The sequence below is a fragment of the Teleopsis dalmanni genome, chromosome 1 (genome assembly GCF_002237135.1).
Source record: "Teleopsis dalmanni isolate 2A chromosome 1, ASM223713v2, whole genome shotgun sequence".
NCBI lineage: Eukaryota > Metazoa > Arthropoda > Insecta > Diptera > Diopsidae > Teleopsis > Teleopsis dalmanni.
Window position 1 is genome coordinate 64,154,688 of NC_051846.1, and position 9,373 is coordinate 64,164,060.

The 9,373-nt window shown below is 26.5% G+C and overlaps 1 protein-coding gene and 4 non-coding genes across 5 annotated transcripts; 4 read left to right on the forward strand and 1 right to left on the reverse strand.

Annotated features, from left to right (window-relative positions):
• Positions 1-69: 69 nt before the first annotated feature.
• On the forward strand, positions 70-233 carry LOC119673634. The gene has a single exon (XR_005252150.1). It is a non-coding gene; the product is annotated as a U1 spliceosomal RNA (small nuclear RNA).
• A 604-nt stretch (positions 234-837) lies between these two features.
• Positions 838-1,001, forward strand: LOC119673617. The gene has a single exon (XR_005252134.1). It is a non-coding gene; the product is annotated as a U1 spliceosomal RNA (small nuclear RNA).
• A 588-nt stretch (positions 1,002-1,589) lies between these two features.
• LOC119673618 lies at positions 1,590-1,753 on the forward strand. Its single transcript, XR_005252135.1, has one exon. It is a non-coding gene; the product is annotated as a U1 spliceosomal RNA (small nuclear RNA).
• A 593-nt stretch (positions 1,754-2,346) lies between these two features.
• On the forward strand, positions 2,347-2,510 carry LOC119673619. The gene has a single exon (XR_005252136.1). It is a non-coding gene; the product is annotated as a U1 spliceosomal RNA (small nuclear RNA).
• A 1,246-nt stretch (positions 2,511-3,756) lies between these two features.
• Positions 3,757-6,993, reverse strand: LOC119673503 (kinetochore-associated protein 1-like; the record flags this gene model as incomplete). The annotated part of the gene is given in 6 exon segments (XM_038084798.1): positions 3,757-3,878; positions 3,936-4,067; positions 5,354-5,837; positions 5,903-5,980; positions 6,264-6,799; positions 6,883-6,993. Coding segments are annotated over 6 exon segments (1,320 nt in total). The 3' UTR covers positions 3,757-3,851.
• Positions 6,994-9,373: the final 2,380 nt, after the last annotated feature.

Here is a 9,373-nt window from a genome sequence, read left to right on the forward strand (position 1 = left end):
AATGTTTATAATTTTCATTTAATTGAAATATTGAATTCATTAAGTATATGCCAATTTCAATATAAAAGCATACTTACCGGGCGTAGGGGTTACCGTGATCACGAAGGCGGTTCCCTCGGGGCAAAGCTTGACCATTGCACATTCGGTTGAGTAGAACCCTGCGATTATTCCTAATGTGAATAACTCGTGCGTGGAATTTTTGGGTGTCGGGATGGCGTACGCGCCGACCCGGTTAAAGAATACATTCAGATATAATATTTAGGATAATATGTATATCGAATGCAATATAAATGATTGCAATCATTTATTAGAATTGCTTTTTTACATTGACATTAGCTGTATTGAGTGAGAAAAGAATAATGCAAAAAACTTTTAAATTGTTTAACTAATTTTTATATTAACTTTATTAACTTTATTTAATAATTAATAAATAAATAATATTTAAAAAGTATTGAACCAAAATATTTATGTCAATATAAAAAATAATATTAAATTATTATTTTATATAAAAATTGTAATATGAATCAAATGGTCCACAAATGGTCAACTAGCCTTCAGAATTTATTTCTAATCAAACAGCAGAGTTAAATACTAATAAAAATTAGTTTATATAATATGTGACAAATAATTATTTAGATTTTAGTCACAATTACCATCACGGTTGTGTTAACGAAAAAAAAAATGTTTACAATTAAAATATTTACAATTTTCATTAAGTTAAAATATTGAATTGTGATTGTGTGAGAGGAAAAAAATTTTTACCATTGAAATGTTTATAATTTTCATTTAATTGAAATATTGAATTCATTAAGTATATGCCAATTTCAATATAAAAGCATACTTACCTGGCGTAGGGGTTACCGTGATCACGAAGGCGGTTCCCTCGGGGCAAAGCTTGACCATTGCACATTCGGTTGAGTAGAACCCTGCGATTATTCCTAATGTGAATAACTCGTGCGTGGAATTTTTGGGTGTCGGGATGGCGTACGCGCCGACCCGGTTAAAGAATACATTCAGATATAATATTTAGGATAATATGTATATCGAATGCAATATAAATGATTGCAATCATTTATTAGAATTGCTTTTTTACATTGACATTAGCTGTATTGAGTGAGAAAAGAATAATGCAAAAAACTTTTAAATTGTTTAACTAATTTTTATATTAACTTTATTAACTTTATTTAATAATTAATAAATAAATAATATTTAAAAAGTATTGAACCAAAATATTTATGTCAATATAAAAAATAATATTAAATTATTATTTTATATAAAAATTGTAATATGAATCAAATGGTCCACAAATGGTCAACTAGCCTTCAGAATTTATTTCTAATCAAACAGCAGAGTTAAATACTAATAAAAATTAGTTTATATAATATGTGACAAATAATTATTTAGATTTTAGTCACAATTACCATCACGGTTGTGTTAACGAAAAAAAAAATGTTTACAATTAAAATATTTACAATTTTGATTAAGTTAAAATATTGAATTGTGATTGTGTGAGAGGAAAAAAATTTTTTAATTTTCATTTAATTGAAATTATGAATTCATTAAGTATATGCCAATTTCAATATAAAAGCATACTTACCTGGCGTAGGGGTTACCGTGATCACGAAGGCGGTTCCCTCGGGGCAAAGCTTGACCATTGCACATTCGGTTGAGTAGAACCCTGCGATTATTCCTAATGTGAATAACTCGTGCGTGGAATTTTTGGGTGTCGGGATGGCGTACGCGCCGACCCGGTTAAAGAATACATTCAGATATAATATTTAGGATAATATGTATATCGAATGCAATATAAATGATTGCAATCATTTATTAGAATTGCTTTTTTACATTGACATTAGCTGTATTGAGTGAGAAAAGAATAATGCAAAAAACTTTTAAATTGTTTAAATAATTTTTATATTAACTTCTTTATTTAATAATTAATAAATAAATAATATTTAAAAAGTATTGAACCAAAATATTTATGTCGATATAAGAAATAATATTAAATTATTATTTTATATAAAAATTGTAATATGAATCAAATGGTCCACTCAACTAGCCTTCAGAATTTATTTCTAATCAAACAGCAGAGTTAAATACTAATAAAAATTAATTTATATAATATGTGACAAATAATTATTTAGATTTTAGTCACAATTACCATCACGGTTGTGTTAACGAAAAAAAAAAATGTTTACAATTAAAATATTTACAATTTTCATTAAGTTAAAATATTGAATTGTGATTGTGTGAGAGGAAAAAAATTTTTACCATTGAAATGTTTATAATTTTCATTAAATTGAAATATTGAATTCATTAAGTATATTCCAATTTCAATATAAAAGCATACTTACCTGGCGTAGGGGTTACCGTGATCACGAAGGCGGTTCCCTCGGGGCAAAGCTTGACCATTGCACATTCGGTTGAGTAGAACCCTGCGATTATTCCTAATGTGAATAACTCGTGCGTGGAATTTTTGGGTGTCGGGATGGCGTACGCGCCGACCCGGTTAAAGAATACATTCAGATATAATATTTAGGATAATATATCGAATGCAATATAAATGATTGCAATCATTTATTAGAATTGCTTTTTTACATTGACATTAGCTGTATTGAGTGAGAAAAGAATAATGCAAAAAACTTTTAAATTGTTTAACTAATTTTTATATTAAATTCTTTATTTAATAATTAATAAATAAATAATATTTAAAAAGTATTGAACCAAAATATTTATATCGATATAAAAAATAATATTAAATTATTATTTTATATAAAAATTGTAATATGAATCAAATGGTCCACTCAACTAGCCTTCAGAATTTATTCTATAAATAAAAAATAATACTTAAATTATTATTTATATACAAATAATTTAATATGAATCAACATGTAGAAAAAAAAAGCATTCAAAATTATAATTTCTAATCAAACAGCAGAGTTAAATAACATACTAATAAAAATTAGTTTACATATATAATATGTGACAAATAATTATTTAGATTTTAGTCACATTGATTTTGGATTGTAGTTGTGTTTAAGGAAAAATTTTATACTAAATTAATATTTACAATTTTTATTAAGTTAATATTCTGAATAGTGGTTTTGTATAACAAAAAAAACTTTTTCTGTCTCTTTCATGAAGGCTTGCATTGGGTAGTTTCGTTTTAATTCCATTAATGTTTATCTGTGTACAATTTATATTTACGGTTTTAGTACTGTGTCTCCAAATTAAAGCTTAGTTAAAAATTGGGTTGAGATATTTCATTGCATCCCCTACGCGTATGCTAGAAATATCTTGGTCCAGCTAGTTTGTACTTGACAATGGTTTCACAACATGTATTTATTGCATTATTGATTGTTTTATCTTAGGTTCGGAAAAGTGTTAAAAACTATTTTGCTTCATCAGCATTGAATTTGATCTTTCATTTGTGAAAGTAGTTAAGCAGACTATTAATAGACATTTTATTGTAACTAAATTTAGATCAGAGTATATGATACATCTGTTATCGACGTATAATGATATAATGATAACAAAAATGGCTTCCATTTCTGGAATACCAGTGGTATAAATAAAATATATAGGAGCATAGGAGAAAGCTAATATCTTTATGGAAATACAGTTTAAATTGCAACTGTTGAAGAATATCGTAAAAAATGTGATAAGATTTTGTGGAAAGATTTTTAAACTACAATACTACTTTGGAATACACAATAAAATATAAATTATAGTTAAACATTTTTTAACGTCTTTATTTTTAACTTTTAAATAATAAATATATTGTATCATATCAGTTTCTTTAAGATGAATATATTTGACTTCTCTTGTAGTTTAAATATCACCGCTAATTGTTATAGTATTTTGCATGCTTTCAACATCTATCAAAAATTGGATAATATTTTTTAAATTTAATCTTATATAATGTATTTTAATACCTCTGTAGTCACTCCTTTTTGTTCATATATTTTACACAACTTCACCAAAATTCTGGCGATACGAGGTCGTTCCAATCGTATACAATGCTGAAGAAACTTAACTAGATCCAGCTGTTTCACAATTGGACAATTCTGAAAAGCAAATTGTTGAAAAATGAAAATTACATATAAACTGGTATAGCATAATTGAATTTCTAACATAGAAATGATATGAGAAAAGTCTTTAAAATTGTATTCATATAATATTGGAGCTTATAAAATAGGAATTTGATTTCGATTCATGGGTAATATTAACTGCATATGTTCAGCCATTGTGAATAAACGAATATATTACCGCTCTCTAACTTTAATTTTCCTTCATTAATTTGACTTAATAATGAAGTCGGAGAATATGAATCAAGAGTTATTTTTAGGTTTATTTCTTTTATTAGTAGAGAAAATTTTGTGCAGGTGAATTACAATAGATCTCAATATTGTTAGTGTTCTATTCTTCTTTCTAATAATAATACAAAACAGTTCAATATATAAGAAAATATAGTTTTACATCAATATTTTTGTTTTGTTAACAATGTGTATATAAAATATTAATTATTTTTTGATAAATTTGATTTTAACGTCAATATGACTAACAGAAACTGTGGTATTTAATAAAGAAGTTTCGGAAAGTAGTGAGGTACAACAATAAAAATTATTTTTAACATATATTATTTCAATTAATTGAATATTTATGTTTCAAGTATTGGCAAATACTCATAATCAGTGGTCTTGGAAATAATTCTTGTATTTAATTATTCGTAAATAATTTTTTGAAACTGCAGGTACCAGGAATCGAACTCGTGCGCTGTCAAATTTTAAGCTCAGAGTCAGCGCTTCTTAATCACCTGACCAAAAGCCGTACTTGATTTTTATGTGCGCACATTTTTCTTGAGTTTTGTTAATTTGCTGTGAAGGTTTTATTAACAAATTCACTTGCTGTGTTTATGTTAGAACGAAATCATAAACCAGCTGTAGAATAATTGTATTAATTAATTATATTTTTATTATTTTTTTTAATTGTTAAATTTTTTTATTAAGTAATAAAATGTTGAAAAAGTATAAATCATCAACTCAAAATTCTTGATATTTTACTTCGATTTTTATTTTTTTAAATTTTTGCGAAACAAGAAAAAAGTGACATCTTCATATGTGTATATTTTAAAATTATTTTGAAACACAAAACTTTTCGTTAATTATTTCATCAAATTTCAGTTGAAGTATCAGAAAATTAGTAATGATAAAAATTTGGCACTTTACTTATTGAACAAGTTTTTACAGAAGATATATAACATAGTAAGCATAATATGAAATATTTAAAAAGTAATAAAATTTAAGTAATTTTTATTAATTTATTGTTAATTTATAGTAATTTTTGTAATTACCTTTATTCGTTGTACGGTGTCTGACAATTTTTTATCTTGTCTAATTGGGTACCTTTGTTGAGCTGTTTTAAATGGATGTTCCAATATATAGTCCCAAGCAGCATATAAACCTTTCGAATTTAACAGTTCTGGTTTAAGTGATAAAATTTCTGTTAGCAAATTAAGTTCAGTTATCATATTATGATCTATCATTCTCATAAGTAACCAATTCCAAAGCTTTGCCGAATGCAGGCCCATACTTAAACAGAGGGTGGAAATATATTTTAAAGTCTTTGGGTTGTGAAGTTTTTGCCACAGTAACATCTTAAGTAACATAATTTTCTTTACGAATGGAAATCTTTCCACCATATTATTATGAATGAATTGTTTTAGATCATAAATAAATTTGTTTCCCATATAGGAGCTATAGACCGTCGGTACAGAAAGTTCGTTGATAACTGTTAATTTCTTATAGATGTATAAGAGAAATTTACTGTTTATGTTCCTTTAAAATATTAAGTATTTTAAATTTATATTATTATTAAATTAATAATAATAAAAATTACTAACCTGTATTCTGGGAATATCTTTGTTCCTAGAAACTGCATGGCTCTTATTGCATTCCAAGTATTTAGGATACATTTTCCTCTGTAAAAGTTGGAAGGAAAGGTAAATATAATAAAATATATCTTAGTTCGACAATTACAAATTTAAGAGCCAATTTTACAAAGCACATTTACGTGTCAATATTACGCAAAAGTAACTTTTTTTAATGCTCAATATCGGACATAAAAGTTTACTTAACTTAAACGATAAACTGATCAATAATTTGTTGAATTTCAAATAAATTATTAAAAGTTAAGATAAAAATTTCGTTAAGTTCGAAAAAAAAATTTAATTAACAAAAAGGTTTTTAATTTCTTAAAATTACTTCAAAATATTTTCTTCTGCTCGATGCTTGAATACGACTAAAACATTCTCCGGTATTTGTGGGTCCGTAAGTTGTATTGTTACACAGTCCAAATAGACTTCACTGTAATTTCCGAAACTGAGCCATTCTTCTAACAATTGACATTGAATCACTTCCAAATTGATTGAGTGCAATTTCGCTATTTCATTTGCAACGCTTATAACCTTAGATAAGTTTTTACTCAATATACGCTCAGATCGATATAGTTCACTTATAAGATTGAGTGGGTTGTTAGCTGTGGATAGAAAGTTTTTTTCTGTGAACCCATTAACGTGCAAGATGTGTTCTGTTTTCAAAATGGCATACTTGCGTACAACGTCTGTTACTCGTTCTATCTGTTTTTCTTCAGTTAATTTATCTTTATGTTCGAGAACAAACTTATAGCACACTTGTATAGCTTCCAAATGATCTACTCCATATGGTTTATACTTTGAATAAAAATATAATAATAAGAACTTGTCCGATAGACGTGTAAAATGTCTTAGAAAGTCGCAAATCTGTAAAAAAAAAATAAAATAAAATTATTACAAATTGTTATGTACGTATATAAAAAATCTATTATTTAATATAAAGTCGTTACACTATTTAAAATTTCTGTTTTCTTTGGGACTATGCAATACTGCTCATTATTACTTCTAAACATTTCGGAATGTACTTGCTTGAGTATTTCAAAAAGTTTAAATAAATATCATATATTAAAATATAGATAGCACAGTATTCTAAAAAGTTTAAATAAATATCATATATTAAAATATAGAGAGCACAGTTCACATGTATAGATCAACTGTTTATTATTTTGTAGTTAAATAACAAAATACATTTTTGTTTTTAATTTCATTTAACTTATAATAATATCATAGACTGCTATACCTATATAAAAATGAAATAAACTCAGATGTCCTTTAATAAAGTATTTGTTTGAGAATCATATTTGGTTTGCAAAATAATTTCATATGACACTTAAGATATCGTAAAGCACTTTAAAGTTCACTTTGTTTATGATGTTTGAATAAACAAACATTAAGGCAGATAAAGCCAAAAAATTTTATATCCTTATCACTATATATGTATATTACGAGTTTAATGATAAAAACACAGATTTTCGACTAATGACTTTTCGAGGTTTTTAAAATACATTTTTATCTCTTATGATCTACACACTTTTTTATGTACTGAAATCATTTATTAGAGCATTTTTTTATTTCGACTAATACACTTTCAAAGTTCAAACCCTGAATGCATCAACGCAGAAATGTATCTTCTAAACTACGTCACTTATTTGAGCGGATGTGTAATACTTCCTGGTTGAGAATTATCTGCTTTTGGTTATTACACTCGATGTATGAGAGTTCGTATTGTCTGAACCCAACAATCAATGATCGTCGGGTTTAATTATTTCTCCAAACGCTTTTAACAAACAAAACCTAATTTGGATGCTCTGTTTTGCTCTAACGGCACTGTTGGCATACATACTTTTTCCGAAGAATTGAGTAATCATTTGCCTCCAACTGTTTCGAGCGCGAACAATATTTGTGGGACTAAGTTCACCGTGAAACATCCACATAGTCTACGGTCGCTTAAGCTCATACGCATACAAGTAAATCAATGCTTTATTAGTTTCACAACCTAATTCAGTTTTTTTGAAGAGTATTTAATACGAGTACTTTTCTAAGCTTTTGTCAAATTAAGTGGGAATGAGAAAAAATCTTATTTACAGTGGAATGATCATTCTCATATTATCACATTTTACATATACCGCATACATATTATATTATCTACATATTATTTCCATATTATCCATATTATCATTTACATATCATCACAAAATTATTTTGCGTAATCATTATTTAGATCGGATTATTGCTACAGTAATTGACCTTGAATAACAGTCCAGAACTACGTCCCAAAGGCAACGATGTTGCGCGACAAAAGAACGAATAAAAATAGGCGACTACAAAAATAACATTCAGTTCGTTAAACTAGTGTTTCCAACAAAAGTTTGTCCAGCCTTGGCTACTTGTGGATAAACACGATTACTCATCGCTTCTTATATGACAGGCACGAGCTCTAAGCCTGGCACTTGCTTGGAGTGTAAATTATATATGGACTATAAACTAATTAAATTTGATTATTTCTTAAGACCAGAGTTGTATGGTCAGCCAAAGTTCAATAAATAAATCAAAATATTTGTTGTTCTTCCTTCATTACTGTTCGAACCCTTTCATTACAATAAATTGTTAAAATAATTTTGTTCTTAAAATGGGGTATTTGGTTAACAGCTAAATAGTTTTTAAAAAAACTTTTTTTTTCATTAAATTAATGTAGTAATAATTTAATATAAATCACAAAAACAATGATTATATAATACATTAACAACAAAACATTAAATAAATTTATAAAGGAGTCAAAAATGAAGAGGAAGAAGAATAATTGTTAATGTATTGCATAATTATTTCCTTTTTTCCAATTGTTTTCTTCCTTTATTTATGTATTTTATGTTTTATTGTGCAATACATTATTTCTATTTTGATGGGTTCGATAAGACTATACTATTATCAACAAAAATGGGGTTCATATAATGACACAATTATCAGTGGAAATATTATCGGGTATCGGGCGTAATAATATTTGAAGTAGTCCATACTCGGCATATAAATAGTGTTCCTTGTAAAATAGATAATTTTCTATAAAATAATATTCATGCCAAGAGGATTAAAAATAAGTTTTTAATTGAGTTGAATGCTAATATCTTTGTTTCTATAAGTAACCTGAAGCAGCTAAGAATACTTTCTAGAGTAAAGACCTCTTCTCATTCTAACGCAATGTTGGCATATATTGTGTTTCTTATGTTAATTTAATTGCATTAGTTGAAAAATTTGGGTAAAAATGAATTTTTTATAAATTTTCTATAAATAAATTCTGTTTTATAAGAAATAGTTATATTAAAAAACTGAATGTGACAAAAAAATTGAATTTCAGATTTCACCATTATTAATTTTTTAATTTTTTTGTAGAATTCTTATACTAGATTTAGTTTTATTTACTGCCGAAATACAATATCGTAGTATAAT